The sequence below is a fragment of the Miniopterus schreibersii genome, assembly GCF_964146895.1.
Source record: "Miniopterus schreibersii genome assembly, chromosome: 8".
Classification (NCBI taxonomy): Eukaryota; Metazoa; Chordata; class Mammalia; order Chiroptera; family Miniopteridae; genus Miniopterus; species Miniopterus schreibersii.
In genome coordinates this window covers 40065246-40084982 of record NC_138109.1, presented here as the reverse complement: position 1 = coordinate 40084982, position 19737 = coordinate 40065246, and the positions used below count along the sequence as shown (strand labels likewise).

General features: G+C 37.8%; 1 protein-coding gene across 2 annotated transcripts in view; it reads right to left on the bottom strand.

Annotated features, from left to right (window-relative positions):
* Positions 1-19737, bottom strand: part of UBE2U (ubiquitin conjugating enzyme E2 U) — a 51850-nt gene that overhangs the window by 4903 nt on the left and 27210 nt on the right. The window contains exons 7-10 of one of the 2 annotated variants that reach the window (XM_081144836.1): positions 18306-18391; positions 11689-11770; positions 7273-7329; positions 2029-2123 (exon numbers count right to left, since the gene is read on the bottom strand). In XM_081144836.1, the coding sequence (XP_081000962.1) occupies positions 2029-2123; positions 7273-7329; positions 11689-11770; positions 18306-18391 (320 nt within the window). The remainder of the gene's footprint in view (positions 1-2028; positions 2124-7272; positions 7330-11688; positions 11771-18305; positions 18392-19737) is intronic. The other variant, XM_081144837.1, reaches the window with a different exon arrangement.

Below are 19737 nucleotides of genomic sequence, written 5' to 3'. Positions count from 1 at the left end.
TGTCATTTTCTTCTAATCAATAAATATGCCAAAGGTGAGGAACCTCACTCCCATGATTATGTTATGTTACATAACATTCCATCCTGCCATCTTGCTATCAGACTCTCCTTGCTGGAGGCTATGATGGGAAAGCCCACATGGCAATGAACTATAGGTAGCCTCTTGGAGTTGAGGGAGGTCTCCAGCATATAGCCAGGGAGAAGCTGGGGCCTCAGTTCTAAGGACAGAAGGAAGTGAGTTCTGTCAACAACCTTCGAGAGCTAGGAAGCAGATCCTTTCCCATTCAAGCCTCCAGGTAAGAATGCAGCCCAGCTGACACCTTGATTGCAGCCTTATGAGATCCCCAGTGGAGGAGCAACTACACTGTGCCTGGACTCTAGCCACATAGAAACTGTAAAATAATAAATACGTGTTGTTTTAAACCATTAAGCATGGGGTAATTTGTTACACAGCTACAGAAAACTAATAGAGCACGATATGGCATGACAAAATGCTACGCGAGAGCCCACAGGGGAGGTTTCCTAGAGAAGGTAATACCTGAGCTGAATCTCAGAGGAGGAGGAGGGACTAGAAAGGTAAAGAAAGGAAGGAGGAAAAGTTGTTTGCAGTGGGAGTATGAGAAAACATACTGTACTTGTCAATTTTTTTTTTTTTTAACGAGGAAGGAAATAAACAATCATGACCCTAGCTCAGTGTGATGTTGAGGGTGTGAATGGGGGAGTGGTTAAGAAATACCACTGAAAAGGCAGACAGACATTAGAGCATTAAAGATTTTGCCATGTCAAAGAATCTAAATTTTATCCTGAATGAAATGAGACACAAAGGATTTTAATAAGCAGACTTGAGCGGTAGAAAGCAGTCTGACAAAGCTTGGGGAGAAATTGTATTACTCAATTTTCCCAAATGATCTCTTTCTATTGGTGAAGATGGTGGGGATGCTGGAGTATAGTGGCTGCAGAAGGGAGTGGAGAAGTCATGGAGGAAGCAGAGAGTAAGGCCGGAAAAGGCGACACTTACCAATCCTTGCAGGTAGCGGGAAATCTTGAAGAAGGCAAAGTTAAATAGAGAAACTGAGGCTGGTGGTTTAGAGAAGAAAATCAGAGTATACACCAGATTGAGGAGGAGGGAGAGAAGTAGAATTTGAGCCAGGGAAAAGAAAGGTAGAGGTAGGGATGCAGGAACCTTGGAGAATCACTGCATGGAGGTTATTGCCTGCACCCAGCATTTACATGCTATTGTGTTTAAAGAACAGGTGACAGGAAAACAATACCTAACGCTTATAGTGCTTTCCAGTTCACAGAGATTTTCACATACATGGTGCCATTTAGTCACAAGAATCCTGTGAGACAGGGCAGCATATTAGAGACAAATATTTATTAAACATTTTCTATATACTCAGCACAGGCTGAGAATGAAAAAACTGAAGCTCAGGGGTTAAGTGACTTTCCCATAATTATACAGATAGACCTGTTATCTAAACCCAACTTCTCTGCCCCCACATGTCTTGCTTTCTCCTCTGCACTAGCTGATTTCTACTATAAGTTACCAGCTGTCTCTTCCTACTCAAGACCTGCCCTCAATGTATCTCAAATGTGTCTTTGAAAAACATTATTTTCAAAAAGAGCACCAAAAACAACTCAACTAACATTATTCCTTTCTTTTCAGCCCTAATGCATATATCTTTCAGTCTATAATGAGTTTCAGGGATCAGTTTACTTACTGTTTTGCTTGTTTTGAATGCTTTTACACATTTTGAAACTTAGCCTTAGATTTTCAAATTGTATGTTTTATAGTGTAGTGAGCCTGAAAGTATAAGTAATTCAATTTTTTTTCAAAGCTCCAATTCTTATGTAAATAATTTACTTTAAAAAATTGTTAGAAAGAGTTAAAGCAGCTTTAAAAGGAAAACACAATATTAAGCCTCACATATTTAAACTTATTTAAACTAACAAAAATTTAAATTTATTATTATGACTAATATTTTAGCTTTAAAAACAAAGCAAAACAAATAGGCTGAACTCAGTTTACCTGGAGTTGGGCGGGGCTGGGTTCTTCTGGCTCGATAACTGGCTTTGTAAGAACTGTTGGTTTCTCTAGCATACTGAGCGAAGGCAGCTGCATACCTAGAACAGGACAAAGGAGAAATTATATAATTTCCCAAATGAATTTTGGGAAGCTTACATTACTTCTGAGAAAAATAAGGCAAACAAATAACATAAAACAGATGAGCAGAGTAATGGGTTTTGAACATGGTGCCATTCTGAGCACTGACTAATGCAATGGTAAACTGAAAGTGTCCAAATTTGTGTTTTCCAACAGAAGGCTAGTTAGAATAGCAAACAAACAAATATGGTATAAGATTAATATTGTAAACATAATTTTAAAAAACATCACTTGGTATAGCAAAGTGTATTAGTTTCCTAGGGCCTCCACAACAAATGACCACAGGCTTGGTGGCATAAAATAAGAAATTTATTCTCTCACGGTTCTGGAGGCTAAAGTCTGGAATCAGGTGTTGGCAGGGCCATGCTCCCTCTTCAGGCTCTTGAAAAGAACCCCTCCCTGCCTCTTCCTAACTTCTGCTGGCTTCCAGTGGTCCTTAGTGCTCTTTGGATTGTAACTGCATCACTCCAATCTCTGCCTCTGTCGAGACATGGCCTCTTTCCTGTGTGTATCTATGTCCTCTCCTTTCCTTATATAGACACCAGCCTTTAAATTTAGTGCCCACTTTAATCCAGTATAACCTCATCTTAATAAATTATATATGCAAACATTCTCTTTCTGAAAGAATTTGTGTGTACATTGGTATTATGTTTCCCTTGAATCTCTGCAAAAATTCTCCAGTGAAACCATCTGGGCTTGAAGTTGTCTTTGTGTGAAGGCATTTTAGCTATCAATTTATTTTTTTAAATTAGACATAGGATTATTGAGGTTATCCATTATATTTTAAGTGAGTCTTGGTAGACATTGTCTTCCAAGAAATGTGTTCATTTCATCTATGTGGTTGAATTTATTGGTCTGAAAAAGTCTTTATTTTACCTTCATTTTAAAGAGGGATTTTCACTGGGTATAAAATTCTAGGTTAACATTTTCTTTCTTTCAAGCACTTCATAAAATTGTCATCCATCATCTTTTGGCTGGCAAGGTTTCTGACATGAAGCTATTGGTTGTTTTTATCTTTGTCCCACTACATGCAGTGTATGTTTTCTTTTTAGTCTTTGCTGCTTTGAAGATTTTTCACTTTACCACTGAGTTTCAGTGGTTTTATTATGGCACATTATAATGTGCCTTGGCATGATTTTTTTTACATTTCTGTTTCTTGGGATTCATTGAACTCAGTCTCTGAGTTTATAGCTTTTATCAAACTTGGAAAAATTCAACCATAATTATTTCTTCACATACTTTTTTTTCTGTCACTTCTTTTCTGAGACACCAATTACATGTAACTTACACCATTTGGTATTGTCACACAGCTCACTGATGCTTTTTTCCCCTAGTCTTTTCCCTCTCTATGCTTATTTTGAAGAGCTTATATTGTTACCCTTTCAAGTTCACGGGGTCATTTCTTCTATAGTGGTTAATTTGCTGCTCTTTCCATACGGTGTATATTTAAAACATTTTTAATGTGTTTATCTCTAGATGGCATTTTGTTTATCTTCCATTCATCTTCATTCTATTTGTGGTTTTCTACAAGTTCCACCATCTCTATCATTTATGGATCTATGTATATGATAGAGTTTTCATTTGGTTATGGGTTATATTTTCCTGCTTATTTACATGACCAGCTATTTTTAATTGAATGAAGGATACTGTAAATTTTATTTTTGGGGTGCTGAATTTTGTTATATTCCTTTAAATACGGCTGTCCATTGTTCTAGTTTTTGTTCTACTGAACAAGATGCAGCTAGTATCTTGCAAATCAGTTTGGTATCTTCAAGACTTGTGTTTGAGCTTTCTTATGGGTATAGAACAGCTTTTATTTGGGGGATAACACAGCCCCACTACTAAGGTAAGTAGTCTCTATCCAATGTCCCTTGAATTCTTGAATTAAGAGGTCTTGCCACTCTACCCAGCAGAACACAAACTATTTCTAGACCTCTGTGAGCCCTGTGTGTGTGTGTAGGAAAAAAAAAGTCATTAGAATCTTATTTCCCTCAGAACAAACATGACTTGAGAAAATAACATAACTTCACATATCTTTTCTCTCCCACTGATAAATGTTTTCAAAAACTGTAAGACTAACATTTCCTTTTTCATTCAAACATTTGTCATTATAACTAAAAACCAATGTGTTTAGTATCACTAAAGAAATGCAAATTAAATGCCTATAAAGGAAGATGCCATAATTATTAAGTTAAAAAATAAAACAAAAAACCCTAATGTGTGTTCATTTTAAATTCTCAATAACTTTGGTAGCAATGTAAATTGCCATGTTTTGAAAATATAGCTTTATGTACGTTATGAGAGTAATAAAACTTATTGTATCTTTACATCCAGTAATCTGACTTTCTGTAACAAGTTCTAAGGGAACTTCTTGGCTTCCTTCTGGTTCCTCCTTTTGGTAGAACACAATCTAATACGCCTCTGGGGAACCAGAACCATCCTCACTCTCACCCTGCTCAGACCAAGCCTAAGCCAATGCATGGATTGTATTTCTGTGGCCATGGAGAGGAAAGGGGGAATGGGGTGGGCTGTTGAGGGGGAAGTCATGGGGGAGAGGGAGAGAAAGAGACAGAAAAACCCCTCAAAAGAGTGTTTAGAGTGGGAGCACTATTAAAGGAGCAATTATCTTTAAAAAAAAAAAAGTCCAGTAATGTCTTTGACTTGGTATCAAACTCCTCTTTTTGAGGAGAGATGAAGGGGAAAGCAGCCAGAAGCCCTGGTGTTTATAATATAAGAGGCCCCACCAGATTCTGTGCTATAACCAGAAAGCTATGGTAAAGTCTTGGGGCTACATTCTGAGAGGAGAATTGATGAAATGAATTATATCCATAGTGGGGAACAATAAAGAATATGGAATTCATTTTGAAAAGCAGTTGAAAGAACTTGGTGTGTGTGATACTGTGACTTCTAATAATAATATATTTGGTCTTTGTCCCCATTTCTGGCACAGAGCTCCCAACCCCCTTGGAATTACCTAAGTGATGACAGCAACAATGGTGTCTCTTGTTATGAGGTTAATGAGGTGACTTTTGGATCCCACCCAAGGGTGGGGGCTGGTTACCAGTAAGAGTCAACCATGTGGTTTGTAGATTGGAACTTTCAGTCTTTCCCCCTGATTTCTGAGGGGGAGGAAGGGGCTGGAGGTTGAATCCATCTCTAATGGCCAATGACTTAGCCAATCATGAAGACATAATGAAACTTCCATAAAACCCCAAATAAGGACAGCTCACAGGTTCTTTTATTTTTTCCCAGAGAGCTTCCACATAAGGGAATATAGTGCTTCTGCGTGCCACTGGGGTGGGCCCCAACCAAGCTCCACAAGGACAGAGGCTCCTCCTTTCGGGACCTCATCCTATGTATCTTTTCATTTGGCTATTGATTCATATCCTTTAATATCCTTTGTAATAAATCTACAATCTAGGGAGGAAAAAGGTTTTCTTGAGTTGTGTGTGCTGTTCTAGCAAATGAATCAAATCTGAGGGGGGGTTGTGGGAATGTCTAAATTACAGCCAGTCAGTCAGAAGTGCAGGTAAAAACCTGGGTTTGAAACTGGCACTTGAAGTGGAGACAGTGGTCTTGTGGGACTGAGCCCTTTACCTGTGGAATCGGGCACTATCTCCGGGTAGACAGTGCTAGAACTGAGCTGAATTCTTGGACACTGTGCTAGCGTCTGAGAATTGCTTGTAGGTGTAGGGAAGCCTCCACGCACATTCACTGGGACCAGCTCCAAGAACCCTTTTTTTAAGTATGTTTATTCAGAAAAAGAGAAAACTTGAGGGGAGGTGGGAGAAAGACATGATACCTATTTTCTGAGACTTACAGAGCAATTTCACACAACAGAAGAGCCTTATATGTGTTGCTCCCAAGGACAAGTGGTGATACTTCCCCCCCCCCAACAGTGTCCCTTGAATCATGTCTTTTACCCATATCCAAAAACATTCCTGGGTTTTCAGTGTCTGAGCTGATGCTGGATCTAATAAAAAAATGTGTGGATTGTAGCATCTGGCAGTGTATATTTTAATTTCAGCTCTGTCACTGAGTGTGTAACCTTAAGGAATTTAATACACACACACACAATTTCTGTACTCCTTCCTTATAAAATGAAAATAGTTTCTTATTTTCTGGATGTTTTGCAGGCAAATGTAAAAGTACATAGTAGGTGTTCAGTGAAAATCTTATATATGAAAGAAACCTGGATGGCTGAGCATCATAAGGTGTTACATTTAAGCTAAAAATAAGGAGGATGTGAGCTATTTGAATGCTTCCTGAAGTGCTGAACTTTTCTCTAAAAACATCCAAGCAGAGACTAAGCAGTTGCTTGGAAGAAATTATTTTATTTTTAAGAAGAGATTCTTCCCCCTTTGTCTGTATTTTTTCCATGTCTATTATTTTCAGGGGATCACTTCCAATGCTCATTCTAATGCCAATTCTCTTTTTTACCACTAGATGGCACTCAAGGTTTGGGGAATAAAAAAGCTAGCCTTCTTTCTTAAAAATACATTAGGGGCGGGAGGTGGTGGTGGGGAGGCAGTGTGGGGTAGAAAGGGGTCAATGGGGAAGAAAGGGGACATCTGTAACACTTTCAACAATAAAGAGAATTTTTTTTGAAAAATGCATGTTGAAGCTATAAAAATGCATTAAATATATAATTATTCAAACCTATCAAAACAATGTTTAACGTCAATAACTCTTCAGAGAACAGCACAAATAGCACAAACATACCTTAAATTAATGTACTCAGGATAAATGTTTTCTATATAACTGCAGAAAAGGGAATCAAACATAGTTATGCTAAAGGAAGATCACATATTTTTGTACGTTGAAACACAGTCAGATACTGCAGGAACTTAGAAATAATATACATTACATCCTTAATTTAGAAAATATAAAACTAAGTCTAGAGTATATTTTATAAATATAAGGAAGTTTTATGCTGGTATTTGTTATAGTACATGTTAATTTTTTATATATAGGAGAAAGGAAGTAATATTGTTTAATAATAGATGGTGAGATTGACCCAAAACAAAACAAAACACCTCACAAAACTTTTTCATAGAAGGTAGACTCGATTTGTGCTTGTAATTGGATAAGCAACATTTTTATACTTACCTGAAATTTTTAAGCTTTTTTTTTTTTAATCCACTTCTGAGGATATTTTTTCCATTGCTTTTCAGAGAGAGTAGAAGGGAGAGAGAGAAACATCGATGTGAGAGAGACATCGATTGTCTGTCCCCTGCACGCGCTCCAACCAGGGCAGGGGATGAAGCCTGCAACCAAAGTACATGCCCTTGACCAGAACTGAACCCAAGATCCTTCAGTTCAAGGGCTGACACTCTAACCACTGAACTAAACCGGCTAGGGCTGAAAATGTTAAGTTTTTAAATAAGCACATATTAAAAGGCAGATGGAAATAATTTACTTTTTGTTTTTAAATATGTGCTTATCAATAACTTCAGGCACGTTGGTTAATCTCTTTGTGCCTCATGTTTCCCTCATTAATAAACTACATATAAGAGCTGCCTCTATTTTCACAGAACTTCTGTAGAGAAAATGCAGGGGTGACAGATCAGTTGAAAAGAGAGGCTAAGAACCTTGTCTTAAACTGTGACTGTATAACAAAGAACGTGCTTTGACTTGGAGTGTAGGCTTTGAAGAAGGCTGATGGATATGATGGGAGTTACACTTAGAGATATGTGTGTACACATAGAGGTATAACTGTCAACTCCACAGCATGACCAGTATGTATTACATTAGTAAACAAAGGGAGAATACCCGGCACACAGTAGGTGCTTTGCCATGTTAGTTCCTGTTCCCTCTGTACCTCCTTATGGATGAACATGAGCAATATTCTTTTCTAAGCTACACAGAATGTAAAACTTCTCCAGAATCGATCACTTTTATTTAGATAACTTTCTGGCTGACAAAGCTTATACTACCGGTATAAATCTTTCCATTACCACATAAGCGATCATTAGCTATAGATCATGACATAAAAGTAGTTTTATATGTGCATAAGTAAAATTAAAAAAAAACAGCTTGCATTACTTTCTGATTTTGTCTTTCACTATTTCTCCAGGAAAAATTAATATGAGCTACTGATTAGATTCTAGGTTCATATTCTTCTCATGTCTTGGATGGAATAAAGCATCTGCACGACTAACCAAAAGACAGACAAGGCAATAGGAAAGAAAAAACAAAAACCCTTAGCAATGAGCACCAAACCAAATGATCGGTTCATGAATATTTACGAGCTGCTGGTAATGACAATGGGTTCCTATTAATACTAACTAAAAACGTGTGTGGAACTTAAGAATTTGCATAAAATATTCATGACAGTCATTTATATTTCCAGTTTTCAATCACTCTTCTATGACTGCATCCTTAGAGTTCCCTAAGTAGAAGCAAAACCTCTGCATTAGAATGGGCCTTCATAGAAGTCAGCACCTACATTTTATTTCTCTGAAAATTAACTGTCCTCACATTTAATCCCCTTGAGTGAGGAAACAAGGTACACATTAAGTGTGCGTCATTGCACAGACACCAACCGAGCCGAGCGCCTAGTAGCTGGCCAGGTACTGTGCGAAGTTCAGGGAATACGAAGCTCCAGGATCGCCCTGCCCTGGTCTCTCTTCTTGAGACGCCACCCCACGCCCACGCTGCCGGGGCTGAAAGAGCTAGGGACAGAGTGCCTCGGAGGGAGAGGATGCCAGGGACCCTCTCACCAAGAGACGATTGAGCTGGATCTTTGTGCCATGTTTGTGAAATACTTTGCCAGGCAGAAGAGAAGGTGAAGTGGGAAAGGGAAACAATAAAACAAAAAACAACACACGAAAAACTGTACATATAATGGGACTAAAATAAAGGTGGTCGTGACAGGTATCCTTTCCTAACCTGAGAAAATTTTACAATTTCTACGTGATTCTGACAGACTATTTTTATTTGAAAAGCTGGTGGGCATGGGCTTTTATCACCCCTTCCCCATCCCCATCCCAGGAACTAATATTTATTGAATGTACATATGTCAACACTGCATGATTTTATATAGATGATCTCATTCAAGAGATCAAATGCAAAACAACTTCGCAAGGTAGGTCACGTCATCTGTATCGAGCAGATAAGGAAACAAGCTCACTGTGGGAAGAATTTCTCCCCGATCTGTCTGACTCTAAAGCCCGTGTTTCCCCATGCTGCCTCCAGAGATTTCCCATCTGAAATCGGAAACCAGGGCCACAGTAGGAAGAGCATAAATAAGAGAGAAACTATGAGTACTTAACTATGTTCCAGATACAGTTTGAAGCATTTTACATATATTAATTCATCTTCACAGTCTCCATGGGAGGTAGTAGGTACAGTAATTACTGCCATTTAACAGAGAAGGAAACTGAGGCACAAAGAATTCAGATAACTTGCCCAAGGTCCCAGAGCGGGTAGCTGGCAGCGCCAGGATCCAATCCAGGCAGTCTGGCTCCAGCACCCCTGCACTGAAGCACTCCACACTCCGCTTTTTCACTCAGACCAGATCCTAACTCTAGACCACCAGCAAGGACCCAGCTGGGCAAGACATCCCAGGCAGAAGGCACAAAGTGGTGAAAAGATCTTATGTCCCCAAATAATAGGAAAGAGAATTTAGTGTGGCTTAAGAATTGGGTCTTGATTGATGAGGGGATGGGAGGACAGTAGGAGGAGGGCTAAGAGGCAGGAAAGATAGGCCTCTCTTTTTCCTTAATGTTGTACAGATGAAAGAGTCTCAATTTGCATTTTCTGTTTTGTTTTTAATAGGAAATTCCAATGTAAGAAAAGCATTTTCAAACAAAAACAGAAAGATGCATGGTGGTATGGTCCTGTATGGACCAGTTACTCACTTGCATAGATGCCCAAACATTTTCTACTTAAGTCTCTATGAACTGATCACTTTATTGTACCTCATGTATTTTGATGAATATGAGACTCTTAATGATTATCTGAAAAGAAGTTGATTCCACCATACTTTAGATTTTTTGCATACTCAAATATTTATGCCACAATAAAATTATACAGATAAAGGTAATATATCTTTTAAAAACCTTATTTAGTATTTTTTTTTTTTAATAATCATCTCCAAAACAGAAAAGCAGCAAATATCATCTGATCTAAATATATTCTCATCAGCCACCAGATGGCATAAGGTGTGAGAGTTTTATTCTGACAGGGTCACCACACACATGATAATTTGACCTGTAACTTCAAAATAATGTATTTGGAAAAATGTTCTAGCACTCAAACAGCTCGCAATTATTTCAGCCATATGTAGAAGTGGATGGATAAGTTGAAAATGACATGGTCCTACTTTTTCTAAATGTGGGGGTTCTGTGGGATGCTGGCATTACATAACGAACGCGTGATCAAACAAATAAAACAACGCAGGGCTGCTACAGGAAATAAAAAAGGAAGCCACAGAGAAATTAACCTTATGTTCTAAGTATGTTTCTCTAGCTCTAAATGAAACTTAAAACGTGCCTTCAAGAAAAACACCACACGTGCATTTCAAATTCTGCTTAATAAAAACTTTTCTACTGCCTGTAACTTATTCTGAACGCAGAAAAGCATTGAATGCTTTTCTCCACTTAGGCTCACGGGAGGAGCTGTTGCAGGCGTCAACTGGAAAAAGAATATCCTGCTGAGAAACCCAACCTGAACTCTGCCGTGAAAGGGTAGAAAAGTATATTTTAAGAACCTCAGCTCCTCCACAAATTCAACATACTGCACATTATGTTTACTAACTTTGTATTTCCACCTAGAAAAGATGTCGCGTTGCTAACAAGTCAAAGAGCTAAAAAAAAAAAAAAATGAGGTAAATGCAAATAAAGTGGGATCTTTCACTCCCCGAGCTTGGTGGTAGCAAGCACACTCAGTACTCTGAAATAAACCCACCAGGATGAATGGCTACTGCAAACTCGCCGGGCTGAGATGAAGTCTCTGCTCCAGCACCACGAAGCAAAACAACTGCCTTTAGAAGCCGAGCCCCAGGTGCGATGGAGACCCCTTCCTTAATGCGGTCTGAGAGCCAACGATTTCTCTAGATACTTTCATTTATTTCTGCATTTTACTATAGACTTCCTCATTAGATGTGATATATTTGCTTCCTGAGTGAGAAATCAGTGGCAGAGGAAAAATATTTGGAACTATGAGAAGGATGGAAAGCTATCTGATGATACATAAACAGGATGGGATTTTTCCCTATTTCTAAATCATGTTGATAAGGGGAATGGGAATGGGAATTAACAGGGAGGGTACTGTGAGAATCCTGCACCATGGCTCAGGTCCTATATCCGTTTTTTGGCAGCCGATACGTAGCAAAGATGTTTCCCACCCGGATTCATATGAAAGGGAAAAAAATGATATTTCTTATTTTTGTTATGTTTAGAGAAAAGTATAAGTTCTTTCCAAAGGGTTTCTTCTGATGGTTCAGTTAGATAGTAGAAAGTGGAATAGCCAATATTTTCAAGTTAATAGAATAATATATTCCAGACCCTTCAAATTACTTACTTTAAATTCCATTCTTTCTGATGTTTTAGCTCCATTTTCTTCCATTTATGATACTGTCCAATAAAACTTGGATCTTCAAGCACTGAAATGAGAGTACAGAAAAGGAGCTATGTATGCATTCTTTAATAACAGTTCAAAGTTTAAAATAATCCACCTCTCATTAAGTTGATATGTAGCAACAATGTACACTATATACTTCAAGTCATGTGATAATGCTCACTTTCCATAATTCTTCCTTTTATTTGAACTTGGTAATATTGAATAGTTTGAAATAAGTAGATTGTGACTTCAAAACTTTTCATTATAATGACATTTGTTTATGTATCATTTATAGTGATGAAGAGGGTGTTAAAATAACTCCTACAGAAACTACAGACACCATAGTTTAACAAAACTCTAACTTAGCACTTCAAGTAGCAAAAGTAAAATCTTGGTGTTCGAAGTGACATTACAGGTCTTGGCCTTTCCCAAAGAATATGCAACAGATGATCATCCAGTTTGTAAATGAATCCTTTGCCGACAACAAAAGGCTCTCCTCTTCGTTGCTGGGGGACTGCCTGCTCCATCGACAGACAGTAGGTCACGGTGTCCTTCCTTAGTCTGAGTGCCGAGTTTCCACCGGTCCTAGTTCTGACCTCTGGAGCAGTACTGAGTGAGTTTGTTCCTCCCCATGGGAGAGAGCTCTTCTAATATTTGGACATTGCTCTCAGGGCAGCCTCAGTTCCTACAAGTGTTTCTTAAGACATGATTTTCTAGATACCCAACCATCCTTACCATCCTGGCAATGAAATTTGTTGATGTTCCTATTCAAGTTTGTATCCAGAACCGGCTCAGGATCTTGGTTTCATTTGAGTAGCAAAGATGCAACTGACTTGCTACCTCCCTCAGTCTGTGTGCTACACTTCTATCAGTCACCTCGGATCTGCATTAGTATTTTCTGGAAATCACATTACACCACTGGCTCATACGTTTGTGGTTAATTATAAAACTTACGCCTTCAAATTCACATAAAATTTATTGACATCTATTATGCTTAAGGCACTGGTAGTTTTTACATGAAATGTGATTAAGCCAGATCAAATACACATATATACATTATCTATCTATCTATCTATCTATCTATCATCTTTCATCTCCATTTTTTAAAAATTGTCCTAGGTTTACAGTCTTGAACTATTTAACCAACTAGATGTTTCAACCAGTCTTGCTGGTATCTGGTACTTCCTTCTTGCCTGATGAAATTTGTCATTGATGAAAAAAACACATCTAAACTGAATAGTTTTCCTCTATTAATATTACATGATTTTCACTAGCAATGTTCCTATCCTTGAATTTCTTTTCTTGCTTCAAACATACACAAGCACATATACATATTCTTATAGATTTTATTAATACTGTTTTTATTGGTATTTGGATATATACTCCTCTCTTCTACTAAAAAAGGAAATCTGAGCTCCCAAGAGTTCTTAGTGAGGTCTCATTATTTCCTTCGGATGATTATAGTAACTAATATTAATAGAGTTCTTACTAAATGCTGGGCACTTGTAAAGTACGAATGCAGTGGTTACCATTACAATACCCACTTTACAGATGAACAAACAAAAGGTTGAGTAATGTCTTCCCATTGGGACTATTATAAGTCAGACAAAAATCTGAAGTTTCTAATCAAGCATAATTTATATCGTCCCTTAATTTTTTGAACTTGCCTTTCCTACATTTTCTATTTGAATATGTACGGCAGTCTCTTTCTTATATATGATGAAACCCCAAATGGCATGGTCATTTTTCCTGACCAGTACCATTCATTGAATATCACACTGACTTATTTTCTTCATTACTTTCTTTACTATCTGAGAGATTTTTGAAAAAGTAACAGCATTTTTACAATCTTTTAACACTTCCTACTTTATCCCTATAATTTTTCACGTATCTGTCTCCGACCACTTGACTGTAAACCCCTCACAATGCTTATCCTGATCCTTATCTTCCCGTCTCCAGCACACAGTCGGCTGCCTAGAGATAGCAGATGCCCAATAAACAGTGTTGCCTGGAGAGGAGTACTGGGAGAATGAAGACCAGGAAAGAGAGAGCGCGTGGGGCACAGGAGAGTGAGCAAGAAGACAGGGCCAGTAAAATCCTGTCACAAGTTCTTGGAGTTGAAACTCCCCCATCACCCCGGATCTTGCCTTTGCCGCAGTCTTATAGTCTGTGGTAGGAAATCATCCTCTATTGACTCCATAACATGGTTCTCCTTCCTTCCCTTCCAAGGATTACCAGGAATCACTCCTGCTCTGTTTTTGCCACGACACACCTCTTGTCCAACATTCATATAGGTTGATTAAAAAAAAAAAAAAAAATTTCCCACTAATGGGACTAGCAATGTCCAAAAAAATATAATAGCACCAATTTGCCTTAGCTGGTTTTATCTTCACATATATTATCTTATACCAACCATAGAGCAACTTAAAATAAGAGTGGCACACTTTTGTCAATGAATAGAAATGAGAAATGAGGTACAAAGTGTTAAATGTCCAACCTAAATTCACTTAACTGTATGTAGCCAACTAGCACAGGGCTAAGGAGTCTCGATATTCTGACATCATGCTCTTCCCGCTAGAGCCTTTCCAAACTTGGTTGCACATTGTAATCATCTGGGAGCTTTAAAAGCTACTGCTGCGTGGCCTTGCCCCCAGAGATCTTGATGGAATTGGTCTGGGGGTGTGCCCTTTCCATGGGAATTTTTACAAGCTCCTCTGGTGGTTCTAATGAGCAGTCAAGACTTAGAACCACGCATGGGAATTAGATGACACTGCCTCTTGCATCTAAATGCAGTTTGGAGACACTTGCCCTTATTTCTGGCTCAAAGACTCAAAGAATGAAAGTCTCCTAGGGTGAAAGCAAGCATCCCCAGGATGCTTCAGGCTGTTTGGTCTGTCTTGATGACAGCAAACATCAGGAAGCCTCCGCTCGATATTACAGGGTACACTGGTCTGAAGGAATTATTTTCCTCTAACATAAACATTTCCTTATGGGGATCATATTCTGTCGTTAAGGTGCTGTTGCCCACAACCAGATGTAGTGGTTTGTTCTCTGCCAGACTTTTAATTTGCTATTCTATAGTGATGGACAGAGAACAGTGGATCATCCATACATTTTCCCATATGATTGCCTATGATTATGAACTAATAATTATAGTTATTAAAAAATGTACTACATATTCTTCAGAGTTTGAATTTAAATTTCAGGCTATATAGAATTGTACTCCTTAAACCTATATAATTTTATTAGTCAGTGTAACCCCACTAAATTCAATTAAAAAATAAATCTCAGGCTATAAAGAGATAAACATTTTATATCATATTATAAAAGCAGTATAGTGGAGCCAGAGGATCTGGTTCAACTCCTTGGGCCACAGTCTATTTGTACTAATTAATAATAACCACACTTATAGAACACTCATAGGTGCTAGGTGCTGCTGTAAGTACTTCAACCTATGAGATAGGTACTGTAATATCCTTATCTTATAGATGAAGGAACTGGGACACAGAGAGGTTAAGACACTTACCAAGGTCACACAGCTAGTAAATGGCAGAGCCAGGATTAAACCTCAGCAATCTGGCTCCAAAATTTATACTCTTTACCAATATGTGATATTCTCTCTTACATGTGTGACCTTAGGTAAATTACTTAGCTTCCCTTGAGTCTTGGTTTTCTCATTTATAAAACAGAGTTATAATAATAATGCCTAGCTTATAGCATTGATATACCACTGTGCATGACATTTATTAGATGTTTAATAAATATTGGTTGATAAATAAAAGAATAACATTGGGATGATTAAAAAACATACTACAGAGTACACTCTGTAAACTGTGCTAGACAAGAATAAGCTTACTATTATTATGTCACACATGACTACTGATAGATTAGTAGTGCAAAGGTATGGAAAGGAGTTATTACCCAAAATCGAAATATAACCACTCATCACTATTCATAAAAGGCTTTTAAAAATATGCATAAGAGCTTAACACTATTTCCAGTGATAAGAATGTAACTGCGAAAAATGAAGTTATTAGAAGTTTCCCTTTTATTTCTGAGTAGTTGAAGAATCATTCTATAATCTAAAAGCTTCGTCTTTATTATTGCCAGGAAATTAGGCCGTTAAAAAAAATAGTATTGGATCTCATCCAACTGAATTATCCAAAGACAAAATGGCCAGCAGCAGATGTAAGATTTACTTTTTTTTTTTTTTTTTAATTAAGTGCTGGTTATTATTGAAGGGAAGCTCTTGAAACATTCTTATAACAAATCCCTGGGGGAAGAAGAGGCAGAGTGATGATAAAATACTGCATCAAGAGCTGGAATCAAAGTCTCAGAAATTCTACTGGGCTAAAGGTAACCATTCCCAGCTATTGCTTCACAAAGAGGAGTGAATCACATGCTAGGCTAGTGACAGGCACTCTAGACAGTTTGATATCAGATACTTTTGAAGAAGAAACTGCAGTCAGTGGTGCTTCATTATCCTTCCATTTTTAATTGATCTTTACTGCAAGACAATAATTTCCAAGTTTTGGCATGTGCTTCGATTGTTTTATTTTTCCTAGCAGTTTGGAGTCTCCAAATACCTCTCTCTAATTTACCTGTTATTCCATAAAGCGCCATCCTCTACCAATCTGTTTGGTTTTTGGTTGATGGTGTTGGACGCTGAGTCATTCCCTGAATGTGCCAACTGCCTCTCAACACCGTGTTTGTTAAGGGTTACTACCTACTGGAGTGCACCTGAGCTCCTCAGTGCCTCACACATAGTAGGCACTCAAGATATGTTTGCTGAATGAACTAAGTAGCACCCAACCACTAATCTCTGAAATGAAGTAAACATCACGTAGCCTGGTATCAAAAATAATAAAAATCTTTATATGGGTAGAGTTACTAAAGACTGTGCTTCTTTTATACACACGCGCGCGCGCGCACACACACACACACACACAATTGGTTTTAGACAGTGAGGGAGGGAGGGGGAAACAGAGAGAAATATCAATGTGAGAGAGAAAACGTCGATCAGTTGCCTCCCATACAGTCTGGGTCCAGGAATTGAACTGGTGACCTTTCAGTGTACAGGACAGTGCTCAACCAACTGAGCCACACCAGCCAGGGCAAGACTGTGTTTCTTAAAGCACCTTAAGTTATTTTTCTTAACCACTAATCCGTGAGTGAGTGAGGAAGGTAATGTTAATTCACAAAATAATTAATAACCAACATCCTGAAAGATCTAACTTACTTTTTTATATTTAAGCTTAGTACTACTTTTCGCTGTAATTTGTGCCATAAGACTGGAAATTTTTATGCGTGCAATATTTTGTTCTATTGAAACCAATTATGAGACCATCACAATGATGAGATGAAATTTGATGATACCACAAATTAAGGCAGTGGTGGTGGGGTGAAGTGGAGGGAAAACATTCATGATGTTGTAGGAGATAAAATCAACAGGGCTTAATGAGGGAGGTAAACAGGTCTAGGAAACTTCTGTGATTCTAGTTCAGGCAAGTAAATGCAATAATGGTGATCTACACTAACCAAGAGAGGTAATAAAGGAAAAGGTCTTTAGGGCAAGATAATGAATGTCCTTTGGGACATCTTAAGTATAAGATTCCTGAACACATGTAGGTGAGATGCTCAATGCTCAGTTGTAAACATGCATGCGGAATCCAGGAGGGGGCCTGGCTAGTGACGTGGCTTCAGGAATTACTGGAAGGCAGGCTAATGAAGACCAGGGTGGTGGGTGAGGGCTCTTAGAGAAAATGGGTAGAGGGGGCTGAACAAGGAAGTTTTTCTAAGGAAAGAGGCAGAGGATCACTATGTGAGGGAGGAGGAGAACCATAGATGCATACATGGTGTCATCTAATACAAGGACAGCACAGCTGATGAGAGTGCAACATAAAGACTAAAAGAAACAGTCACTGAATCTGGGAATTAGGAAGTCACAGGGAACTTCAGAATGCACCACTCGGCAGAACAGCTGAAGCAGAATCACAGTGCGGTAAGAGTGTGTAGACTGGATAACCTACTTTGACCCAGATAATGAAATAGTACTCTAAAGATTTGATTAAATGGGAAACAAAAGTTGTCCAGCTCTCCCCTCACTTTTTAATTCCTCATGTATGATGGCAACCAATTTTGCCTTAAGTTGATATAATTGAAAGTCCTAAGTTTATATGGTTGCTTTTAGGTTTTTTTCCCCTTTTCTGTCTTTCTACTTACTACTTCCTCTGGCTTTTTGGATGAATAGTGTTTAGAATCAAAAAGGTTCCTCCAGCTATGAAGGCTTCTTTCTGGGGTGAAGGGAGTAAAGTAAACCTCATAAGACTGAGAACTTCATCTTTTATTCCTCCAATTGCCTATCTTTCCTTCCAGCTTTTAATCAGACTTCAGTCCAAAGTGCTATACAAAAGAGGAACTAAATTAAGTTGATGATTAGCATATAGAGCAAACAGAGAAGTTTATCACCTTCAAATTGCAAATATATGTCAATTAGTCTTTTAGAGCAAGACAAGCTGAGAATAATTAAGAGGTTAATATACACAGAAAGGACACAGGGTAAGACTAGGCCACCTTACATGGAGTCCTGTAACATTCTGCAGCTTTTGATGTAGCTATTTCAGACCAGGTCTTGAAGTAATCGTCAAATGAAATTTTAATTGACCTGAAAATATAAATTAAAATCAGACAATGAGTAGTTTGCAAGTTTTCTTTTTAAAATTATCAGAGTGGACTGCTTCATATAACAATATCTTGTCACAAAGCATTAAACTGATTTGCAGTTTCTGACAAATCTAACACATTAATTCCTCCACTAATACACACAAATTACAAAAAAGAAAAGCAGTCCAAATAATTTTTCAATAGTAGATGTAAATGTGCACCTGTGTGTATATTATAAAAAGAAAAATACAGGTTTAAGTTACCTGCCATTCATTGCTAACTAAAAAAGAACTTTAAGGACAGGATCATACCTATACATGTTCTTTCTACAATAAGTAATTTTCTTAAATTTCTAGGCCATATTTTAGTAAAATCACCTTTATTTCTTTTTTATTATGAGGAGAAATGAAACACCAGAATTGAGACTAGTTTAATTTTGACACCGAATTTGGACATTTTTAAAGAGGAAACAACTCTCTTCTACTATTCCTGCCTGCATTTTCCCTTTCCTGTGCTAACATTACTATGTCCTAATGGGAAAGCAAAGGTTGTTATAAAGTATTAAACAGGAACTGTGAAATAGTCTCTTAAAGAACTACCTTTCCAATTTTTTTCTTTTCCTACAAACCTTTTGAGTGCAGAGATTCTCAACATTCTACAAACAAAACGTTGGGATATTTTTCAGATATATGAAATCACCAATTGACTGGCTTAGGTGTTTCAACATCAAATGTAAAAGAACTTGTCTGTGTTCCATTTTAAGTTCCTAGCTCTTTGGAGGAAGAAGTAACTTTTCCGTTAGAACAAGTCTACCAGCATTAATTTTTATAGGTGCCTTAAGGTAAACATTTGATTCAATTTTTAAAACAAATGGGGCAATATCTAAATGTGTTAACACATTAATTTATTTAAATGATAATTGCAGACACCTCACTTTAAGACTAACATTTTTCAAATGTGTTATTGCTTTTGCAATCGCACGTAAGTAGAAATCTGAAACTTGGTGGAGATAAATTAATCACTGCTATTATTGCTTCCAGAGCTCCATGCAGTGCTTTCCACTACTAAATGATATACTAAACTAACATTAATTTCCCAAAGAAACGTTTCGGCATTTGGCAACGGAGGTAACAAAATGAAAGGCTGCATTATATCTCCTGCATGAAAAAGCTTGTGATCAATTTGCTGTCACAGATCATTTAGCAGACAACAATGACCCAAGAGGAAGGAAACTGTCAACACACTGTCTCGTGAAAAAAAATACACCATCTTCAGGCACAATCGTCTCCATTGTTTTTTGTCTGTTTGACTACGACCCCTGACCCTCCCCCTTCCCAACAGTGTCCT